The 25679-nt window shown below is 37.4% G+C and overlaps 1 protein-coding gene across 1 annotated transcript in view; it reads right to left on the bottom strand.

Moving 5' to 3' along the window:
• Nucleotides 1-25679, bottom strand: part of mdga2a (MAM domain containing glycosylphosphatidylinositol anchor 2a) — a 194019-nt gene that overhangs the window by 25273 nt on the left and 143067 nt on the right. Inside the window, exon 10 of the mRNA XM_051133144.1 lies at nt 23710-23858. Coding sequence (XP_050989101.1) covers nt 23710-23858 — 149 coding nt within the window. The remainder of the gene's footprint in view (nt 1-23709; nt 23859-25679) is intronic.

Here is a 25679-nt window from a genome sequence, read left to right as displayed (position 1 = left end):
CAGAGAAAATTCAAAATAAAGACTTCCTGTTGGGTTTCGGACTTCCTACTGGGGAACAGTTTCACCAGTTTTGGTGTGTGCGTGAAGTTTCGTGAGTTTTCGAGCATGTTCAGGCCCTCAAAAATGCGATTCATTTTGGAGAAGAAGAATTTGAGCACCAGTGCTCGGGCCCTAATTACTGACCCCAAACTTAAGGATAAGGATAAACTGTATTTGTCCCCAAGAGGAACTTTATCTTTTGCACAGTAATAAAGATAATATTTAAAGGGATAACATATTTCTAAAGGACAAGTCTTATTCACATTTTCGCCCAACAGGACCTTGAACATTAAAAAAGTATTTAAACATCAATTTTATATCATACTGGCTTCAATGCACCAGCAAATGGAATTGCAGTCTGCCTTAAAATGGCTCACTATGGGTCAGTCGTTATTTTCATGGACTGCTGTGATCTTTTGGCCATCATATGCACAGTCAGTCAGATTAATTGTGAACATTTGCCATGTGACAACAATTAGGCAGGCTGCAGATACACAACGATTGAAAGGACACTGTTATGTTGTGGCTGTTGATCTTGGCCTCATGACTGCTGTCTCAGAGCTTCTTTGACTGACAGCCGTACACAGACTCCCCCAGCAGTCAGCCTCGTCACCGCGGGTCTCGCTGGATTCAAATACAAGATGATTGGTTAAATCAGTGGGGCGAGAGAGAGGAGGGGAGGGTGGCAGCAATAGCCCTGAGAAGTTGCCAGTGTTCCCATCAGGGTCTCTCTCTCTCCTGGTAACGAGATTTCCATCGCCAAATCCAATTACTGTTTATTGCTTCTGTGAGATTTCTAATTCCATGCCTGCAGATCTTGTAGAGGGGAAAAGCATCGGTGCGGGCACATATAAGAAAAGATAGACCGTTCTTCCCCCAAAGCACCTTCCTGCTGCAATGCATCATACAACAACAGCTTATTTCAAAGTCTCTCCTCTTTAAAAAGCGTCAGAAAAAAATCAATACGTTCATAAGTGGTATCATCGCAGACGGCTTTCAGCAGCATTTGATCTTATCTATGTAAAGCTGCTAAACCCCAAACTCAATTAAACCCCACTGAAGAGAATCACAGATCATTTCTGCATGCCCAAAAATGACTCGTAACCTCCGAACAAAATGAGAAAAACTCAACGTCAAGTTTTTTTTACACTAGTGCAAAACACTTGACATGGAGCATCCTTCAACACCACATTTGGGTGCGATTTCATTAAAGAACTGCTTTTTTTCATGTGGTTCAGTGTGCACAGCTCCAGGGACCTTCTGTTTTTTCCAACACAGCACTCAAATCTTAACACATCCTTGAGCAAGACACTCTAAACCTTGTTGTGGATGTGAGGGGCCAATATTGAAGCATACAGCCCTCACACTGAAGGAGAATGTGAAGAGCACAGGGGCGGAGAGAGCACACACGGCCTGACAAAACAACCTTGAAGAACCAACCGGCTCTGACGAAACACTTCAATATTGGTGCCACTGATAATAATACCCAACTTAAATCTGTGGAATTTGAAAAATAATCTATTGTGATCCACGAAAGTGACCTTGGCTGACTGCATACATAGAGAAAAATGATCTTTCTTGCTGCAGAATGTCAATACTTGTGTCCATGCACAAATAACTTCAGCTTTGTACCTTTTTGTACTGCATAATTAAAGGAAAAGTTCATTACCAAAAAAAAATGTATTATTATTATTCTCGTATCTTTCCAAACCTGTATGATTTTTAACTTCTGTTGGACTCAAAAAGGGAATGTTAGGCAGAATGGTCAAACTGCTCTTTTTCCATTTAACAAAAGTGAATTGTGATCGGGGTCAACTCATACATTACGATTTGGGTTTGAGGTTAATACGATTTTTTTTTTTTTTTGGGAAGAAATTAATAGTTTTATTTAGTAAGCATGCATTAAATGTATCAGAAGTCACAGTAAATGCATTTATAATGTTTCAAAACATATGTTTTATCAAACCTTATTCATTTAAGAATCCTAGAAATGTTTTAAGCACCAAATCAGCATATTAGAATGATTTATGAATGTCATGTGACACTGAAGACCGGAGTAATGGCTGCTTTGCTATTACAGAAATAAATCACAATTTCAAGTATAGTAAAGTAGAAAAGTTATTTTAAACTGTAAATAATATTTCACAAAATTACTGTTTTTACTGTATTTTTAAATAAATGCAGCAGTGAACATTTTTAAATTAAAGTTTAAATAAAATTTAACTGACAAAGCCAAAAGTTTGAATGCTACTGGATATGTATACTTTCAGTTTCTCTGGATCTACTGGATTTACTATATCCTAGAGAAAAATGCTAATATTTGTTCTATTCTATAAGTTTTGATAACATTATATTATCATCCAAAGCACCTTGTTTTGGTCAAATTGGTCAAAATATCAAATGGTTTCATTTGTTGTGATTGAATCAGAATGAGCTTTATCAGGGTTTAATCAGGGTTATTCCACCAAATATTGATTGTATTATCTCTCTAAAGTTAAAACGTATTAAAAGTTTAAACTTGGTATTGTGTTGTCTAAAAATGAACATAACCATGCCTAAAAAAACATTTTTTTGTTATTTTGGCTAACTGTTATTTTATACAAGAAATGCTCTAAAGGACAACATTCCCACTTAAAACTTGGAAGAAATGTCACCAGTAGTATACAGAACAAAACAAAATCACGTTCTACTCAAACACATAACCACAAATCATAAAACCAGAAAAACTGAGAACCCCTCAAGTGGTCTTTCATTTTTCTCCATAGCTGTATATTACAAAGATACAACATAGTTTTTTGTGATGAAAAAAAAAAAAATTAAATCACTGATAGTATCTCGTCTGCAGCAGCTAGCTAATCACAATCATTTGAAGGGATAGTTTATCTGCTTACCCCCAGGATACCCAAGATGTAGGTGACCTTGTTTCTTCAGTAGAACAACAACAAAGGTTTTTAACTCAAACCATTGCAGTCTGTCAGTCATATAATGGTGGTCAATGATACCCATGTCTTTGAGAGTCAAAAAAACATACACAGACAAAACCAAATTAAACCCTGCGGCTCGTGATGATACATTGAGGTCTTAAGACACGAAACAATCGGTCTGTGCAAGAAACTGAAAAGTATTTATTTCATTTTTACCTCTGATCCACCGCAATGTCCAGCTGTCCTGAGCACATTCACAACGCATCAACGCGCATAGTAGATGCATGAGTGAAAGCGATCTGTCGCACGCATATGTCACTCATTGTTTACACAGTGCAGAGAGATTGTGGGTACGACGGCTACTCAAAATGGTAATTACTTGTGCTTATCCTGATTGTTGCAGCTGATTAAAAACTAAAAGATTACGTCTTGACTTTTCACTGACTCCCAACTTTTGAGCCTGATCAACTGGAGTTATGGTTTCTTGCTCTTCGGCTGGATATCAACACACCCATGAAGTTACTAAAAGTGTGGAGGGTCTGCAGCAATCATTTTCCCCTGATGATTTTAGAGACCCAGAGGGGGATAGAGTACTACTGAAAGCATCAGCTGTGCTTACGTATTTTTTTATAACGAACTGAGGTCACACGCCGGCTGTTGTGAACGTGCTCAGGAAAGTTGGACTTTGCAGTGGATCAGAGGTAAAAAAAAAATACTGTTCAGTTTCTTGTAAAGACTGATTGTTTCATGTCTTAAGACGTCAATGTATCATCATGAGCTGCAGGGTTTCTTTTGGTGTTTTTTGTGTATGTTTTTTTGACTCTCAAGGTCGTGGGTCCCATTGACTGCCATTATAAGACTGACAGACTGCAACGGTTTGAATGAAAAATCTTCGCTTGTGTTCTACTAAAGAAACAAAGTCACCTACGTCGTGGATGCCCTTGGGGTAAGCAGGTAAACATTAAATTTTCATTTTTGGGTGAACTATCCCTTAAATATAACATATATTCAAAAACAGTACATTAAAGGGGACAATGGATGCCCATTTTTGACAAGTTGGTATGATTCTTTAGGGTCTTCATGAAATGTCTGCAAAATACTTTGGTTTAAATTCCTTAATAGTTGTGTAAAACAACATCCTTTTTACCTTGTCACAGCATGTCTCTTTAAATGATAATGAGCTACTGCTCACTCCACTCCTCTCTTCTGTTTTTTTGTTTATTTGGTGGCACATTACTATTAAAAACAAAACGAATGCACTGCGTTCTCAGTGGCTCTAATGTTGTGAGGAAATGAAGACTTGTGTCCACCTTTACTGCTTACGAAACGTTGCTACAGCTGCTCAAACACGCAGAAAATGGTGGACAGTGCACAACTGGCTAAGGACAGTCTGTCAACAGTCGTGGGAAAATCAAAACAATTTGATAATTGAGACTACCCTGTTGAAAAAAACAGCATATGCTGGTAGGTAAGTTTTGATGCTGGGATGCTGGTTAGGTATGTTTTGATGCTGGTTTAAGCTGGTCCGTAGCTGGTTTATGCTGGTTTTTGCTGGTCATGTTGCTGGTCAAGGACCAGCATAAACCAGCAAAGGACCAGCTTAAACCAGCACCAAAACATACCTAACCAGCATATGCTGTTTTTTTCACCAGGGTATTGATGTTTCCTGTAGATTAAAAAGGAGTGAATGATTTTTTATCATCGTAGGGTGGTTGTGTCCACACACCGCAAAGACACATTTATATTCAAACACCATGTTTAAAAGTGAATTTTGCATCCGAGTGCTATAAGTTTGGTATGACATGAGGGTAAGTAAACAATGACAGAATCTGTATTTTTTAAAACACCTACAGTACTGGCAAAACAACACAGCATATGATACTTCTCTTCAGGCCAGTAATCTATTCTGTGAGGATTCACATCGTGACAGGGTTCATCACAACACTACTCTGAGACACATGTGGCACAGCTGCCAACAGCAGAAGGAAAACGCAAAGTTTCACAATCAGCGCCAAAGGCTTCCTCTGGGGTCACTCGCGAGAGAAGCATTATTATATTTTTATAAAGTAATTTTCATCTTCTACTCATTATCATAGCTTAAGAATTCCGAATACAGCGTTCGAGTTTCCCTCCTGGTTTTTCTGTAAACCATCTGTGCTCTGAACCGCATATATTTTCCCCTCTCGGTAAATCTCGGGTCTGTTGCAGTTTGGCAGCGAATTTTGATTGCGAATCAAACCGAGCACAATTACGCCACTCGCGTTCGAGCGCGCAGCATAATTTAAGGCATTTTTGGCTATTCTGCATTACATACAAACCTGACATTTCCCTTCCTCTGAACATGACCTTTATTCAAATACCATCATCAGAGAGAGGAACACAGGCCTCTTCTTTTGGTCCGAGAAACAGAGAAACATTATCCTCAAAACGCGAGGTTAATTAAAAAAAACCCCACACGAATCTGTGTTAACCTTTGAAGAGGAACTGCCCCAGTAATCCACAGGAAAAACAAACTGCACTTACGCTATCAGCGCTGAAATTCGTAGTCAGCCTGAATGAAAATCTACATGATCTTCTACAGCACTGCTACATCAGCACTCACCATCCCTGTTCTTATGAATAAAAGGAAAGGTCAAATAATCTCTCTAGCGGCACTGGAACTTGCTGGTTACACGAGGTGGGTGCTACACTCGCTAAATAACAGCTGTCTTTGCGATTCAAATATAACACAAAGTAAAAACATCCCAATTCACCTGCTCTCATCGAAAGTACTTTTGCCTCATTTGTTCTACCTTTTTTGTTCTGCATTGTAATATATGTTGCCGGTCGGAGGTAAAATGGCTTGTTGCTATGGCAACTGGGCTCACTTCTCATTCATGACATCGTTCAGCAAATCTTGTTGTATAAAGACGAGCAGAGAAAGAGTTGGGGATGAAGGGAGGATGGGGGCTTGATATGAAGAGAACGAGACATTCTGCCCTTATGCAAATTCTAACCTAAACACCTTTTTGTGCACTGAGATACATCAACTCCACATGGGAGAAAGGAAATTATATTTTGTGTAAATAAGAACCTCATTAGTATTTGATCGAAGATATCTAAGGAAAAAAGGGGGCTGATTTGCAATTCAAAACATGGCAATTAAAGCAAATTATGATGATTTTGTTCTCTGTGCATACTTGGGGGCAACCTAAGGAAAGTTAATAAAAGAACTCTTTGCAAGTGTTAATACACTAAGTTTATGAAATCAAATTATTTGGATAGCCAGCTTAATTACGAACAAGGTCAAAGGTGAAGATGTGCTGATCTCAAACAGAAGGTTTCATGAATTAAACCGAAACTTTCCTCACAGCAGGTTCTGCTGGACAAGTTCAAAAGGTGACGCACTGCTGATCTATGAACATCTCAAAATTCTCCTTAATGCATATTTAAGTATTTCCACCCTGCAGCACTAAAACCTTGGCTTACATCTATGCATGAGTCACGTGCATGGCAAATGCTAAACATAGAAACGTCATCTATTCTATATCTCCATTGGGAAACATGCTATGGCACGCTAAAGCATTGTCAACTCTCTTTATTGTGAGTTATGAGCAACATAGGATCACTAAATATAGACTAGTGATGCAAACTGGCATTTCAATGATGCTTCCCATGTGCATTTAAGGGAAAAGTTCACTCAAAAATTAATATTTGCTGAAAATGTTTTCACCCTCAGGCCATTCCAGTTTGTTTCGTCGTCTGACCAGATCTGGAAAATGTAGCATTACATCATTTGCTCACCGTTGGATTCTCTGTAGTGAATGGGTGCTGTCAGAACGAGAGTCCAAAAAGCTGATAAAAACATCACAGTAATCCACACGACTCCAATCCATCTTTTAAAGGAGAAGTTTACTTCCAGAACAACAGATAACAGATTACAGATAATTTACTCACCCCCTTGTCATCTAAGATGTTTTTGTCTTTCTTTCTTCAGTTATGTTTCTTGAGGAAAACATTCCAGAATTTTTCTCCAAAAAGTGGACCTCAACAGTGTTCGTGAGTTTAAACTTCCAAAATGCAATTTAAATGCAGCTTCAAAGGGCTCCCAGCTGAGGAAGAATGGTCTTATCTAGCAAAACGATTGATTATTTTCTAAATAAATGTATAATTTATATACTTTTTAACCTCAAACGCTCGTCTTGTCTAGCTCTGTGATGCGAACATGAACTCTGTGTAATCCGGGTCAATACAGTTTGGGTATGTTGAAAAACTCCATCTCATTTCCTCCTCCAACTTCCAAATTGTCCTACCTCGCTGCAGAAGTACCAACCCGGTGTTTACAAAGAAGATCAAATGCCCTTTACAAAAAAAGGTAAAACAGAAATGTAGGACAATTTTGAAATTTGAGGAGAAAATTAGATGTATTGACCCAGATTACACAGAGTTCACATATGCGTCACACAGAATAGACAAGACGAGCGTTTGAGGTAAAAAAGTATATAAATTGTACTTTTTTTGGAAAATAACTGGTTGTTTTGCTAGATAAGACCCTTCTTCCTCGGCTGGGATCGTTTAGAGCCTTTTGAAGCTGCATTGAAACTGTATTTTGGAAGTTTAAACTCGCAGGCACCATTGAAGTCCACTATACTGAGAAAAATTCTGAAATGTTTTCTTCAAGAAACATAATTTCTTTACGACTGAAGAAAGAAAGACAAAAACATCTTGGATGACAAGGGGGTGAGTAAGTTATCTGTAAGTTTTTGTTCTTAAAGTGAGCTTCTCCTTTAATATCTTGTGAAGTGAAAAGTTGCTTGCTTGTAAGAAACAAATGCATCAAGGCGTTTTAACTTTTGATGTTTCTGGTCAAAATATGAGCCCATAATCAATAGTAACACTTCAGTGATCCCCTGTTGTCCTCTCACATCAAAATCCACCAACACATTTGTTTAAAGGGGTCATTGGATGCCCATTTTCCACAAGTTGATATGATTCTTTAGGGTCTTAATGAAAAGTCTATAATATACTTTGGTTAAAAATTCTCAATGGTTGTGTAAAATGACACACTTTTTACCTTGCCAAAATGAGCTCTGCAACAATCATCTCATTCTGGTTGAGGCTGCTTTAAATGCAAATGAGCTCTGCTTGCCCCGCCCCTCTCTTCTCTCTGTGGAGAGATGAGCCTGTTTACTTTAGCCGCATTTAACCGCTAAACTTGCTAACTAGCACATTATTTGGAAAGGTGATCGCAAAGATTCATAAAAAAACCCTTTTACTCACTTCTGCTGTAAGTGAAGCTGGATCACGAATGATTCGCGCGAACATAGATGGTTATACGTAGATCGGGAGGCGACTCACAAACAAACGTAATCTACTGCATCTTCAGCGGCTCAGATGTCGGGAGTAAATGAAGACCACTATGTTCATTATTACATCCAGCAACACAACACCTCAATCGCTCAAATGGAGATATTCTTGTCTAACTTACATCCCTGCTCCGGCAACGAAACAAAGAGGGCGGACTGTTACAGCTGATCTGAGGTAAAACGCTCATGTCAATCAACTATTGTGGGAGCGGCCTCTGTGGGTGTGACGCCACAACGACAGGCATCTGAGAATGGCTCGATTCAAAAAAGGGAATATTATTTTTACAGATTAATTAAAAACCACTGCGTGGGTTTTTATCATTATAGGGTAGATTTGTACATACACTGCCAACACACATTAATGTCCAAACAACATGTAAAAGTTGACCCCTCTGAAACTGTTTTCGCTTGTAAACAGTGCTTGATCTGTGCATATTTCTCTCCTGATTCAGACAAGTTTTTTTTTTTTTTTTACTGGAGAAAGCAATGTTATGGATAAAGGATTCATGTTTTAGCTAGAAGCAACGGTTTGAATCTTAAAAAATTTTAATGATGGATTTGTTTCTTATACAAATATGCAGATGGATTACTGTAATAAATTACTGTCATGTTTTTATCACCTGTTTGGACCCTCATTCTGACGGCACCCATTCCAAATCTGTTCAGATGAATAAACTCATCTACATCTCAGATGGCCTGAATGCACTTTATTTTGCTTCAAAATCTCAACACCCATTCACTGCCATCATAAAGCTGGGGAGAGCCAGGACATTTTTTTTTTAATAAAACTCTGATTGTACATGTCTGAAAGAAGAAAGTCATATACACCTAGGATGGCTTGAGCATGAGTAAATCATGGGGTAATTTTCATTTTTTTGGTGAACTATCCCTTTAATATTTTTGTGGAAACTGTGATGTTTTTTGGACTGTTTGGACCCTCATTCTGACGGCACCTATTCACTGCAGAGGATCCAAATCTGTTCAGATGAATAAACAGACTCATCTACATCTTGGATGGCCTGAGGGTGAGTATATATTCAGCAGATTTAAATTTTTGGGTGAACTAATCCTTTCATGTCAGTTTGTGTCCGCTGCATTTCTAATGCAGTTTAGATCCATGATACAACAAATCCCCTGTTGACATTTGCTTCAGTTTCTTTCCTTTTAAACAGCAGAGACTGAAAAATGGATGTTTACTTGAGTTCTAACTCAAAATAAGAGCGAGAGATTGGAAGCTAACAAACTATATGCACATACACGCATACCTGCGCATGCAAAATATGAATCGCTTTCATCAGTGTAACCGCTCCAGCGTGCCCCCGGTAATAAGACTTCACACAAGACTTATTTTGTCATAATGCACACTAATAACAACGAGCTCCGTTTGTAAATAAGGTTTTATGCTAACGTTAGCCCACGCGTAGGCCCAAGGACATTGTATCTTTAGATGCCTCATCCGGTGTAATGTAAATTGCATATTTCCAGAGAACGGCCACGCGTCGATGTCAGGCAAGTCTTTGAATTAGCCTGTGGGCCAGTCTGATGACTGCCGAGTGCTGTTTGCAACAGTACGGACATAAATCATTTGCTGCAATGGAGATGAATATATTCTTGTTGTGGTACTGTAAATGTGGAAGTGTATCCTAGCACGCTGTCCCTCTCCACAAACAATTCATAGCGTGAAAAGGTGGCCCTACTGTCATTACGTCACAGATTGAAAGAGAAACACGTCAGCAGTGTGTGCGTCTCAGTGTGAAACTGTGTGCATGAAAGTGCAGAAGTGTGTCCTTGAATCTTCACCGTGTGGAGGCCTTGATGTTGCATTAGCATGCAAATGGTGTATGTGTATGTTTGTGTATCTGCATCAGTTGCGATTTCTCCAAGGAGGCCAAATATAAAAAATGTAACCAAAATATAACAAATATTACAAAATATGTGACTGAATAATGCAGAAACTGTTCATTTCTTGGAGGTAACACTCTTCAAACCTGAGCAAGGTTTCTTTTGCCTTCTATGAGATCCAACTGAGATCCCAAAGTGTGCATGTGAGGTGGGAATAGTGAGACAAGTGAAAAGTCACTTGAGAGCTGGGACTGACTAATTAGCATGTTAATATGATAATGCCCGTTTCACATCAACCAAACTGGAGGAAATGGATGAACAAACTACAAGTAACCAACTAAAAATACTGAAAATCAGACTTACACAATCATTCAAAAGTTTGGGGCAATAAGATTTTTTAATGGTTTTAAGAATTTTATGCTCAGCAAGGCTGCATTAATTTGATTAAAAATACAGTTAACACAATAATGTGGAACATTTAAAATAGCCCTTTTCAATTTTAATACATTTAAAAATGAAATGTATTTCTGTGATGGATAAGATGCATTTTCAGCAGCCATTACTTCGGTCTTCACTGTATTATGTGCTGCTTAAAGGGATGGTTCATCCAAAAATGAAAATTACCCAATGATTTACTTACCTTTAAGCCATCCTAGGTGTATATGAGTTTCTTCTTTCAGACAAATACAATCGTAGTTATATTAAAAAATGTCCTGGCTTTTTCAAGCTTTATAATGGCAGTGAATGGCTGTTGAGATTTTGAAGTCAAATAAAGTGCATCCATCCATCATAAAAAGTACTCCACATGACTCCAGGGGGTTAATAAAGGCCTTCTAAAGCAAATTGATGCATATGTTTAAAAAAAAATTCATTTTTTTTAATAAACCGTAATCTCTAGCTTTCACTAACTGTTGTACACGCGTTCACAAGAGAGTGGCGTTTCAGCGGATAAAGTAGGATGTAGACGAATGCGCTGACAAGCGAATGCAGAGACGCAGCAGAGAGAGCAAAACAAACCACCGGTCACAAATTAGAAGTACAAAACGAGGATTCATAAAGAAAAATGTCAGAGGATTTCAATATAAGCCAAGAAGGTGGGTGAAAACTGAATGTGTCAGTATTACATGCTAGGGCTGGGAATCGATTCCAAAAATATTGATTCCTTGATTCCGAGGCGGTGGGAATCGAGAGTCGATTCCAAAGGTTGGAATCAATTCCGTCAGGGGGAATCGACTCCCCATTCAGAACCGTTTTCAGTTCAAACAAAGCTTATAGATGGGCGCCTCTCAAACGAACGGTTGCATCATATAAAAGCTGTCATCAAACTTCGCTGAACGTCAATTCACGAAAAAAAAGTGTCGGTACTGAGTCGGTACTGAGCATATCTGAGTTTGAGGATGCAGCCTTCCGTTAAGCACTTATTAATTTGCCTCTTGCTCGCTAATAGTGATTAGAAGTCTGATTCGTTTCCACAAAAAGGTTCTTTCGGATAGATCGTTTTAATGAACCAGTTCAAAAATGATTCAGAAGATATTTTACGGTGGAAGTGGCTTATATTGTTTACATGAGTGCTGCACAACAGAATAGATCATGACGTGATTGAGGGTCATGATCTTATTTCCATCTTAAATAAAATGCTATTTTTAACCTTTTCTATCAGCTTGTGATAATTCTGAAAGCGCTGAGAGCACAGATAAGTAGCCAAGACTGCGTCTGCCTCACAGATAAACCACAAGCTCTCATATCAATGTTGTTGTTAATGTTCTGGTTTCAGAGTACAGTTTGTCAATTTTGTGCAAGCATACGGTTGAAGTAAACATCACTCAGCTGAACTGTACATGTCTTCATTCATGCAACAAACGCATGTACACTGCTGTGGGCTATGACTAATTTCATGGGCAATGCAGATAAAAAATAATGTAAATACAGAAATGTATCATAATTTATAAAAACAAAGCTTCATATTATGAAGAGGTTACTTTCTAAGACTCTTATTTCTTACTGTGATGGTGAAATTAGGTTCCTCCAATCTAAAAAAACAAGAATCGAATCCTGTCGATTCCAGAACCAGGAATCGGAATCTGACTCGATTCCAAAATTTTCAGAATCGAACAGCCCTATTACATGCATGCCTTCCATCTTAAAGGGACAGTATTCCTAATGAAATACCTATGTGTGACATTAATGTTAACCAAAAAAAGATGTTAAATTAATGTATACGTTAAGTAAACCTACTGTATCTGAAAAATAATTTTACAAATAAATTCTCTACCCAGAAATGAAAATTGTCATAATTTATTCCAGTTTTTCTAAATTCAATCCTTGATTCAAATTTCTCATAAGCTTAATTGATTTGGCATAAAGACAGAACAATTAATGACTATTTTTGTTTGAAGACTACAAAATAGCTACCAAAATAAATGTTGGTAACTACATTTTGGCTAATAGTAATGACTAAAAGTTGACAAAAATGTAATGACTTTCGTCGACTAAAATTAGACTAAAACTATGAAAGACTCAAATGACTAAAATGTGACTAAGATTACTAAGCATTTTCTTCTCGAGATAAAGACTAAGACTAAATAAAAAATGCCTGTCAGATTGAACAGTGGTGTGGAGTACTTTTTATGATGGATGAATGCACTTTATTTTGCTTCAAAATCTCAACACCCATTCACTACCATAAAAAAAAACAAAGCTGGGAAGAGCCAGGATTTTTTTAATATAGCTCTAATTGCATTTGCCTGAAAGAAGAAAGTCAAATACACCTAGGATGGTTTAAGCGTGAGTAAATCTTGGGGTAATTTTAATTTTTTGGTGAACTATCCCTTTAATATTTTTGTTGAAACGGATGTTTTTTTTTCCAGGATTCTTTCATGAATAGAAGGCTGAAAAGAACAGCATTTATTTAAAATCAAAATACATTCTAACATTACAAATGTGACCTTTGATTAATTTAATGCATGCTTGCTGAATAAAAGTAAATAAAAGAAAACAAAAACCTTACTAACCCCAAACATTTAAATTGGTATCATATATAGTAAATACTATAAAATCATGTTTATGTAAACATACAGCAGCATTATAACATTACTTCTTTGTTGATAGTGTAACTTACAGTAAAAGGTGTAAAAAAAAAAGGTGTAAAAATTTCAGAAGGCAAGCGCCTGTTACTGATCTATATATGTATGATAATGAATGAGACAGACGTTAAGTTATCAGAGAGGGAATTACGAGGGCGAACAGTATGGGATTTGAGACCAGAGGGGAAAAGAGGAAGTCATGTGGGGGAAGAGATCTGATAAGTGCGCCCTGCTGAGTTCACTACTGAAGCAGCACTATGTGAGTGTGCAGAAGGGATTGAAGGCGGAGGGCGGCCCTGACTCTGAGATCCAGACTCCATGAATAGAACAGAATCATTATATGTCATCAGATCACATATTACCATTATGTCTTCAAAAGAAGAAATCTCGAAGAATGTTTGTGTCCATAGATGGAGAACAAAACATTCAACCCCAAATGACTTCAGATCAAGAAAATCTTTCAAAATGTTTTTTTTTTTTTTTTTTTTTTTTTTTTTTTTTGTGTGTGTGTGTGTAATAATATTGCTATCAGGTGTCTACGAAACAAAAAGTTACCTTCAAAGACAACATCATTTTCTGATGGACTGATTAAAATCCTTGTATGCCCTTGTGTAAAATCAGCCAATCAAAATAGTGCTTGCCAAAACGATAAAATGCTTTTCAGTTTTGTTGGCAAAACACATCAGCCAGTAGTTGAATGAATGAATTTATAAAAGTATGCACATAAAGCAGTCAATTTTCCACTTTTTATAGGCAGTTCAGCCCCAAATGCCTTTGATCAAACTAGAAATGTACATATCAAACTGCTCACATAAACAGAGTAATGTTTTCCATCATAACAAGCCATCCTTTAGGACAGGGGTTTTATAAAATGAAATATTTACAGGAATGAAATATTTACTTTAGGTCACCCCTGAGATTTTAAGTTAATCTTGCAACAATTTTCATGTTTACATTTAAGTCATTTAAATAAGAAAATTTAAGTTTTCTTATTTTACATAAAAAAAAAAAAAAATAAATAAATAAATAAAAATGATAGTGAACAATTGTATGATTTATTTTATTTAATAACAAACCCCCTGCAGTTCCCCCATGAATCCCAGTTGGGAAACCACATTAAAATAGTGTAGGAGTATGTACTTTAACATTGGAGAAAAAAAAGGACTTAGTTTGCTTAAAAACAAAAGTAGTGCAGGCATATTCAACACTTTAAAGTCAGAGTGAGCAAGTAACGTGGAACAAAATCCCAGAAGCAGCCTGAGGTAAAAGGCTTCATCTCAGCACTACATGGAAAGTATGATCAATAGAAAGATTCTCACAATGCTGTTGAAACATTGCAGAGATATGATGACACACTTACAGCATGAATGCAATTCAAACACGCTACAACAAGTTCTTGGGGGTAAAAACGGGGACTGAGGGTCACCTGTCATCCCACAGGTGCGTCGTGGCTTTATTTTACATTGGGCACCAATTGATAATTGTGATATGTATTCACTTGTGATAAGAAAACAGTTCATTTTAAATGAGGAAACGAACTCTGAAACCTTGAATATGAAATGGAATATTTCCTGAACTGGATTTAAGGGCCGCAAGAAACAAACAAACAAAAAAAACAATAACAAGGCTTTTGAAATGAGAAACAATATGAGTATTTTCCACAGCAAACATCTTGTATACTTCACACTTTCAGGAGCCAAATTTGGTTTATGTCTTCTATCAGGAATTCAGAGGAATTAGATTTCTATAATGTGGATTTGGGAGCTTTATGTGCAAATGCCTTTACCACGGCTGGAAAACTAAACAATGCTGGACTGCAGCAGTAAAAGAGGCTTGTATTTCTCCTCTAGCCTGGGAGCTAAAGATAGTGCTAAACACAATATCATTAAATACACTTAATTCCTATTAAAGTAAACTCTGAAATCCCCTTAATGAAAGATGAATCGCTATACAATGTGCTATATAACATTCTCTAAAAGTAAATCTGAAGCAACTTGCAGCACTGCAGAGGTGTAACCTTATATGTCATCTAAGTTAGGATGACTTTTAACAGTGTGTTAAGTGCCATAAGCACAGAAAAAATGTTAAGAGGGCTCGTTAAACTTGAAGTACGTAGGCTGTGTAGTGAAAAATGAGGTCATAGAAACATTAGGGCTGCTCATAACTATGGCTGCATGCTGGCCTTTACTGCTGCTGTGAGACCAGTGCTCTAGTGGCGTTAATAATCCTTATGGACCTGGTTGCATATCAGAACAAAAGACAGAATTTCTATTTTCTTTAAATCTTCATGTGGTTGTATGTTTATCCTAGCTATCACTGCAACCAAAAATGCACAAATGGGCTAACTTAAGAAACTACTGACACCTGTAACCCTTGCTTACATGTTTACATGTAATCTGCTAAATACACTCCGGGTTACTTTTTTTAACCCAAATGCTGGATTCATCCCATTGGGTCTTTTTACTGGATTATTTCTAATATTTTTACCCAGATGCTGGGTTATTTTTTAACCCAAATGCTGGGTTCAACTTGTTGGGTCATTTATTGTGTTTTAATATTTTTTTTTTACCCAGCAAAATAAAAGTTTTCTACATTTTATTCATTTTATAAAGGTTTAACTGTGTTGTAAAGGTTGAACCTGTCTCTGACAAAACAACCCAGCTGCTGAGTTACAGTCAGAGCACAGGCTTTTTGAGTCCTCTACAGGAGAAAGTGGTTCTCAGCGCTGCCGATTTGGTGCACTTCTTCAGCGAAATAAAAGTTTTGTGTACATTTTATTTAATTTATAAAGTCTTAACTGTGTTGTAAATTGTATTATTTTGCACAATGCAACATAAAGACAAGATGGAAACGCAGGATGGAAACGCCTTTTGCTGTGCATAAAATAAATGGATTTAATTCATTATTGTACTGAGTTTAATTTAGTTTGATATGAAAATATGTTCTCTAATCTCAATACTGTTTATTTATGGGCAGGTTATGGAGTCAGCATGGCATCTTTCAGATTCAGCTTAGAATAATTTACATTTTTCTCTAACTTTGCATTTTAAATAAATTATTACCAGTCTTAAAGAAAAAAAGATTTCAGCAACACACCAGCATCAGAATTAGCGTTATTTTGGTAAAAACTGATTACAGAGAACGGTTGAATACACTAAAATTAAAATGCTACTTTAAAATGTTACATTTTTTAAATGCTTGTTAAACGAGTTTAAATGTAATATTGTAAACTATGCTGTATTCACCCAAATATATTCAATTTGTCTTGTATTTTGTTCATGTGTTCTTGCTTAATAATAAAAGTTCATCTTTTGATTAATGCTGTTGCCTCTAGTAATTCTGTGTTTTTTATAAGTTCCAGCAATATAATAATTTTTAAACAAAAATTGACAAAATAACCCAGCATGTTTGGTAAAAACATTTTACCCAACCAACTGGGTCAAAATAACCCAGCATGTGTTTAGTCCAATATTTACCCAGCGCTGGGTTGCAAAATTAACCCAGCAGTTTTTGGAGTGTACATGTGTCTGTGTTGTCCCATGACATACAAGGGCTGTCTACCTACCTGTCAATCATTCATCGTGCTTAACACAAGGATTTAATCTTTGACAATTACATAAGGCTGTAGAACAGGTTGAAAGGATTGTTCACCCAAAAATGAAAATTCTGTCAGTAATTACTCACCCATATGTCATTCCAAACCTAGAAGACCTTTATTCATCTTCAGAACACAAATTATAATGTTTTTTTTTTTTTAATGAAATCCGAGAGCTTTCCGACCTTGTATAGACAGTAACACAACGTTCAAGGCTGAGAAGGGTAGAAAGGACATTGATAAAATAGTCCATGTGACATTAATGGTTCAACTGAAATATTTATAAAGCTACACAAAGAAAACAAAAATAATGACTTTATTCAACAATTTCTTCTCTTCTGTGTCAGTCTTCATGCACATTCAAGAGAATGCTGGCTCCTGTGTCAGTAGCACTACATGCATACATTGCGGTTCTGTGGTCGTGGAGCAGAAATCATTGAACGAAGTCGTTATTTTTGTTTCTTTGTGCACAAAAAGTATTCTTGAAGCGTTATAAAATTACAGTTGAACCACTGATGTCACATGGACTATTTTAACAATGTCCTTACCTTTCTGGGCTTTGATTAGTTGTCAGTTCTATCGCTGTCAGAAAGCAGGGTCAGAAAGCTCTTGGATTTCATCAAAAATATGTTAATTTGTGTTCCGAAGATGAATAAAGCTCTTACAGGTTTGGAATGACATGAGGGTGAGTAATTATTGACAGAATGTTCATTTTTGGAAAAACTATCTTTTTAAATTACAGGAAAACATTCTGTTTTTAAGGTTAAAAAACAGGAAAAAAGCAAAAGACTTCACAAACTGTCTCTGGATTGCTTGACATCAGCATGCAGGGACTAAAACAGCAAGCGTTTTACAAAATGTTAGTGAGGAGATTCAAATTTTATTTTGAAAAGTATATTTTAAAGCAGTCATGTGCATTTTTTGTGCTTTATCAAGATGCAGTAACACACTGATGTAGTAGTCAAGAAATCTCCTTGAAATCAGATCACAAGTGACCACAGAAGATCTTTATTAAAGCAATAAGCCCCAAGAAGCCATGGTTGATGGTGAATGTATAACAGCTAAACCTCCTAGCTTCACGGGGCTTTTATATAACGGTTTATTTCATTTATGTATTAAATAAAGTGTAATGATATTAATAAAAACATTATTTGCCAAACAATGTAGTTCCTCAAGTTGCCAAGTTGCCAAGCAACACTCAGAAGTAATCAAAGGTGTATGTTTGTAGAGTAATTTACAACAACTTTGAAAGCGGCTCAACCAATCAAAATCAAGGACCAGAACTATCCGTTTTATAATGAAGCAATAAGCCCCAAGAAGCCGTGGTGTACAGTGAATTTATAACAGCTAAGGGGTGTTAGGCACGACGTGAGGCAGAGTTCCTAAAAGAAAGGCAAATAAAGTGTAATAATATAAATAAAAACAGTATTCTTCCACCAAACAATGTAGTTCCTCAGGTGTATGTTTGTAGAGTAATTTACAACAGCTTAATGAGCGGCTCAACCAATCAGAATCAAGGACCGGAACTATTTGTTTTATGAACCGGGTTTAAACAGAGCCAATGCTTTGATTCTTACTGAATCTCTTTATTTGGAATATATGTTTCTCCACTATAATTTTGAACAGAACGAAAGGAAATTATAAGCAATCAGTCTGAAAGCCTCTTATCCACCAAGCAACGCACATTTAAGAATCCCGCTCGCAGGTTACACCGTTCAACATTTTTTACTAGAAATTACATAAAAAGAAAAAAATGATATTCAAAATCATCGTTTTTATCACTCCGTCCATGTTCACAGCCTCAAAGAGTGTTAATATAGTACATGAAGGCTATAAAAAGCAAGGGTAAGCAATCTCATTCCTAGGGGATCCATAAACACGCCAGACCCCCGCAGTGAAATTGCCCGTCCCAGGGTTAGGCACTGAAGCGCTGCCTAATATGCTTGGCTGGCAGCGTCTCCGTTAGCTTGCGCGCACTCCAAACCCTCTCATTTAGGATTGTCAGGCTAAGGCTTCCCATGCCCGTCGCGTCCTGGAAATGTCACTAGCCAAAGCGGCGACGAGCCCACAGAGCGTTGCTCGGCGCTCGCGTCGACAGGTGACCAGGCGAGACAACATGATGGATGAGCACGTAGGGGAAAAGCGGCATGTTAAACAGAACAAATAAACTGCAGAACAACAGTTGGCGAACAAAAAAGGATGCGCAGGGGCCGTGTAGAGAGAGAATATAAGGAATTAGCGGAGAGGCCAGACTCCTCCATCATGATCAGAACAGATGAGTCAATCACCACCCACTGCAGGCACAAAACACAGCTCCACACCCACACGTGCACACAGACACACGAAAGCACAGAACGGACGCCCCCGCAATCGCTTCACACAGCTAACCTCTGTTCGCTAGGGTCCCATCCTTGATTTCTCCTGTAAAGCTTATCTTATTACAGCAGCTTCGTCCCACCGGACACAGCTGTTAATTAGTTTTCTGCCCCTTCTCTTGTTTTTGACTCTCTCTCTCTTTCGCTTTGCAGTGCCAGGTGTGCTTTCAGTTGGGAAGTCATCAAGGATAGTACAAGGCGTCCTCTCTATAGTGCAAATGACACGCATGCTGTTATTTCTCTTTTAGAGTTAATGAATTAAATGCTTTCTGCTGATAAAGGTAAATATGAAATGTGACAGATGCTGGGAAATAATGATCATCTGAATTCAAATGGATGGAGCCTTTCGCTTTCAAGCCTGTGATGTGCATCTTTTGAAAAAAAGTCAGCTTTTTGCTACATGCCTCAAATTATTTATTAGCAAAACTAATGGAGGACATGCACGGCTACACTACATGGACATTATGGAAGGCTTGGATTTTATTATTTTTTGATTCTTCAGTCCATCCACTAGATCATTACACTCCAGTGGACACATGCAGATGGGTAGTTGGCATGCCGCGGTGTGACATGCTATTTTGCATCTACAACTGCTTCAAACACCATTTTGCTGATTCTTTTATAAGCATTATACATGTAGCTATTATGACCCAACATAAATAGAGAGAATGAAATATATTTGTCGTTTTAAAAAGGAATTTGTCAGTTGGACCCATTAAAATGACCTAGCGAAGTCAAAAGTGATTTAAAAAATAAGAAATAGTGACCAGTTAGAGAACCTAAAATACACTGCCATTCAAAAGTGTGGGGTCAGTTAAATTAATCAATTAAGGCATTTATAAAAGAATCCTTAAAAAATATATCATGGTTTCTACAAAAATATTAAAGGGATAGTTCAGCTAAAAAAATAATAACTCACCGCCATGTCGTTCCAAACTCGTAAGACCTTCGTTCATCGTCGGAACACAAATTAAGATATTTTTGATGAAATCCAAGAGCTTTCTGACCCTGCATAGACAGCAATGCAACTACCATGTTCAAGGCACAGAAAGGTAATAAGGACATTGTTAAAATTGTCCATGCGACATCAGTGGTTCAACTGTAGAATTATAAAGCTATGACAATATTTTTTTGTGCGTAAAGACAACAAAAATAATGAATTTAGCTCTCATCAAAACGATCTTAAAGTGGTCACTGGATGCACTTTTACATGTTGTCTGAACATAAATGTGTGTTGGCAGTGTGTGTACACAACCACCATATAATGATAAAAATCCACCCAGTGGTTTTTATTTAATCCCTTTACATAATATCCCCTTTTTCAAATCAAGCCATCATCTCAACATCTTGTCTGTGTGATGTTACTGAGGGGCGGGGTGACCAGAGCTCATTAGCATTTAAAGGAGCATGCAACAAAATGGGTTGCTGTGAACAGAGCCGATTTTGACATGGTAAAACTACTATTGAGAAATTGTAACCAAAGCACGTTATAGACTTTTCATTAGGACCCTAAAGAATCATATCAACTTGTGGAAAATGGGCATCCGACCCCTTTAATTTTTGCTCTCAAGATGAAGGTTTGGAACGACATGAGGGTGAATAATTATTGACAAAATTTTCATTTTTGGGTGAACTATCCATTTAAGCAGCATCAAAACTGTCTTCATCATTGACAATAATAATAAATGTTCATTGAGCCCCAAATCTGCATATAAGAATGATTATTGATCATGTGACACTGAAGACTGTGATGTAATAGCTGCTTAAAATTCGACACAGGAATAAAAATATTTTAAAATAGAAAATAGAAAACAGCTACTTTAAATTGTCATAATATTTCACAATATTACAGTTTTTACTGCATTGTTTGATCAAATAAATTCTGCCTTGATCAGCATAAGAAACATCTTTGAAAACCATGAAAATATATTTTAGACCGAACAGTTCAATCAAAATATTCTCCTGATTTTTACAATGACAGTTGATAATGACTACAGCTCCAAAGGTCCAGCAAGAAAAGATAACACACCAAAAGTGCCATGAAAGCAGTCATATGACCTCAGAAGTCTTGCAATTTTGACCACAAGTTTAAAAATAGTGAAATTCTTTATTACGTCTTTTTGAAGCTACACACAGTTTGCAACCTCAAGCAGCAAAATGAGTTTTGTACAGCTAAAAATTGCTGGACAGCTGGACGGGGATGAGACCAGAAGCCAGAACCAATAAATTTACAAATGGCTGCGGCCGCTCTTACAGGGAAAATAAGGTGGATACCTTTAACCTAAAATGATATTATTAAAAATAGGTTCATGGCCTAGAAACCAATATTGCTCATGCGCAACACAAAAGTCATTTCAAGCTCAACAATCCCTTGAGCATGAAAAGCAGAGTGCTAAGACTAGTAAACATTACTACTAATACAATCCCACAACACAAGCAAAGCAGAGCCCTTGACAGAAACAGCAAAAAGCCTGAGAGAATGAGAGGGAGAGGGAAACGTAACGGAATGAAAAGGACCTGATGAAAACAACAACAACAGTAGTATGGCAAGGCAAAACGTGATACGTACACTTTGCATTGACTTTGAGCACCAGTAGGCAGCCACTAGCAAAGGCGAATCTGACAAGGAATAAATCACCCCACATGATGTCATTATAAATGGCCGTGGACGCTGCCATTCCAGCTGAGCAGAGGAAGTGTGAAGGAGAGGGTGACAGAACAGTGCGATGATGACTCGTAATTGACAACCGCACTGCTCTGCGTGACCACACGCGTCGAGGCAGAACAGTACAGCGCATCGGAGACCGCTAAAGCTCTTGGTCAAATATTAGCCCGACTCAATAAACAGAACGTATCTGTTTCACAGACATGAACTACGTCAACAGTAACCACAAACGTCTCTCATGAATCCTAATAATGTTCCTTGACTTATCCTACACGTGTAGGATGTTGACAGTTGAACTTGTTCTAACTCAATACTAATTTAGCGCTGCCTTCATAAGCAGTTGTACACACCATTCTGCACACAGGCCTAATGTACCATTAGCATGGACGCTACACAAAAACAATAGAGATGCGAGCAGTCTATAAACAATTACATATTGCCATGAGCACAGCCCTTCTCCAATAGTCTTTTTCACAGACGAGAAGGTGCGTTTAATTTGCATTGATTGTGGCTGTTAAAATATAACTTAGCAGCATTGAATGGGCCCTCACACCCGGGCTTACCACCACCCGGTGGCTTTGGGAAAACAGCGGACGGTGGGCAATATGCAATTAAAGTGGTAAATATAGAAGGAATATGTCAAAGTTTGGTGCAGATTGAATTTGGTATGTTTGAGTTAGTGCAAAGCATGACGTATCCTGTTGCCAACAGGTGGTGCTATGACTATAACAGAATATTGGCCTTCAGATGTGTTTGAATGTGTGAAGTTTGGGGCAGTTCGGACACTGTATGGCTAAGCTACAACACCTTCGATTCCATAGTGGAACAACAAACTTTGTCAGGCCGCCACAGACACTCCCTTTAACGAAAACTCAAGATCTTCGCAATTTAACATTGCATAGGCCTTTAGATTACACTGACCAAATTTGGTGTAGATCGCCTGAAATGGGAAAAACGGCACAAAACTTGCAGAGAAAATTAAAAATAACAGACTTCCTGTTGGGTTTCGGACTTCGTACTGAGGAACTTTTTTGTAGGTATTGGTGTGTGACATGTGTCTACCAAAATTCATACATGTATGTGAAACATAGCTCGAGGGGCACTTCGTTGAAATTTTATAGGTGGCGCTAGCCATTTTGCCACACTCACTTCTGAAACCCATATTAGATGTAAATTTTCACCACTTTTGTGTATGCAAAGTTTCATGATTTTTCGAGCATATTTAGGTCCTCAAAAATGCGATTCATTTTGGACAAAAAGAAGAATCTGACACGACAGTTAGCGGAAGCTAGAGATTATGGTTTATAAAGTTTTAAATATGGATATTTTTCTTACACAAATGCACTGATTTGCTTTAGAAGGCCTTTATTAACCTCCCAGAGCCATGTGGAGTACTTTTTATGATGGATGGATACACTTTATTTTGCTTCAAAATTTCAACAGCCATTCACTGCTATTATAAAGCTTGGAAGAGCCAGGACATTTTTAAATATAACTCTGATTGTATTCGTCTGAAAGAAGAAAGTCATATACACCTATGATGCCTTGAGGATAAGTAAATCATGGGGTAATTTTCATTTTTGGGTGAACTATCCCTTTAAATGACCAGATAATTTGAATCAAAAACGCTTGCTGTTTTTGGAGTCATTACTTTTTTCACATGAATGCAACATGAATACATTTCAGAACTTGGCACATTTTTTCAGCTTTTTACTGTTACACATTTTCCACAGATCAATGACATCATACATCTGGTATGAATTCTCAAACATGCCACTGATAGAACAAAAAGAAGGTAACTACTTGACATCATCTTTAAGTAAACATCCAGACTCACTCACCTGCTTGATACCGAGTCGATAAGCCATGATTCGGTCGACCGCATTGGGATTCATTTGAGTCCACTGGAGTTTGAAGCCATAGACACGAGGTTTGTTCTGCCACAGGGCGCTGTAGGTGTCATAGTAGAACTCGGGCGCATAGGCTTTACCTGAAACAAAACAAACACATAATGGCTTATTACTATTTACTGTTTTATTTCAGTCACAGTCATATTTTAATTTTATAATATTAAACAAACAATTCAGACAGATTTCTGTAGCATGTGTTGGCTATAAGCTGCAGATGATATATTTCTAATTCCCTCTGGCTTGGAGCCTGATACTTAATCAAAAATAAACTCATAAATCATCTAGACAAAAAGTAAACTACAGAGTTTTGTTTTATAAAGTAATCATGTCTAAATGACTTAAAGGGATAGTTCACCCAAAAATGAAAATTCTGTCATTAATTACTCACCCTTATGTCATTCCAAACCCGTACGCCGCGTCATGGACACGTGTCAAAGACGAAATTGTTGAATAAAGTCATTTTGTTTTCTTTGTGTGCAAAATGTATTCTTGTAGCTTTATAACATTACGGTTGAACCACTGATGTCACATGGACTATTTTAAAGATGCCTTTACTATTTTTCTGGGTCTTGAACGTGATGGTTGCATTGCTGTCCATGCAGTGTCAAAAAGCTCTTGGATTTCATCAAAAACGTCTTAATTTGTGTTACGAAGACGAACAAAGGACTTACGGGTTTGGAACGACATGTGGGTGAGTAATTAATGACAGAACTGTCATTTTTGGGTGAACTATCCCTTTAACAACTCCTTTAAAATGATGGAAAATGTCTCACTGCTATTAGGCTGTATATATTTAGAGATGATTAAAAACAAACAGTCTGCTGTTTAGACCGCCAGGTCAAATGTCTGGTACACTGAAGTGATGCTAGAGGATACTGTGGATGCATTTACAAACCATTGCTGGCGAAAAACAGGTAAAAAGGATGAATGCTCTCCATCAGAGGTTCAAAGGAGACAGACACAAAGCAAAACCATTAGGAGAGCTCATCTCTCTATCTGCTGAAAGCTGACAAGCCCATGAAAGAATATATGAAAACGAGAAAGAAAAAAACTGTTTTGCGTCAAGGCCTGTCTGCTTCTCACCAAGCTAAAAAAACACTTGCACAATCAAAGCAAAAAAGAACAAATACAATATTTGCAGAGAACACATGCTTTCAATATCAGCTCATGAAATTAAATGTAACTATTTTATGTCTAAAATAGCTGTTGTTACAATGCATTTCAATGGCAGCACAATAAATATCAACAAAAAGCTAACAAATAATAATAATAACAATGTGGTTAAGTGGTTGAAAGGTTGTGTGTCTGAATCCTGGAACAAGATAATTTTGTTGTTTCTAAAACTAAGTAACTGGCTATATTGGTACTTCACAAAATTAAAAAAAAGATTACAATTTATAAAATAAAAACATAGCAGAAAATAGCTTGATTAAAGCTATAAAAATTCTGTAAATGTATTTTTTTTCCTCAAATTTTTCACAGTTCTACAGCTTCTTCTTTCAGTCAGACAGGCCACTTCGTCCAGAAGCAGAGAAATTCGGAGTGTCCAAGAAACGTCTTGGAGGGTTATATTGAGAAGAGCGAGGAAAGGTGGCGGTAGGGAAAACTTGCTGATGTCTGCAGGTCAGGGATAAGGGCTGTCACCAGCACTTATTTTATCCCCAGCTTATTAAGAGGGAAAAATCTAGAGCCAATGCTAATGGGTCCATCGAGTTTACTCTGCTTAAGGCTTAGGGATAAATTTGACTCCTTTGGGAATCAATGCTTGAGTGAAGGTAGAGAGAAAAGGCAGGAGCATCATAAACACATGTCTCTTAAATCAGCCTAAGATGGAGAAAGACAGTACTGCATGGATCAGCTGTCACTTAGCAGAAAGGCAAAAGAAACCCAGAGGCTCCTGC

This window comes from Labeo rohita, chromosome 17 (genome assembly GCF_022985175.1).
Source record: "Labeo rohita strain BAU-BD-2019 chromosome 17, IGBB_LRoh.1.0, whole genome shotgun sequence".
Lineage (NCBI taxonomy): Eukaryota > Metazoa > Chordata > Actinopteri > Cypriniformes > Cyprinidae > Labeo > Labeo rohita.
The sequence above is the reverse complement of the archived record's forward strand: the minus strand, read 5'-3'. Positions and strand labels throughout refer to the sequence as shown.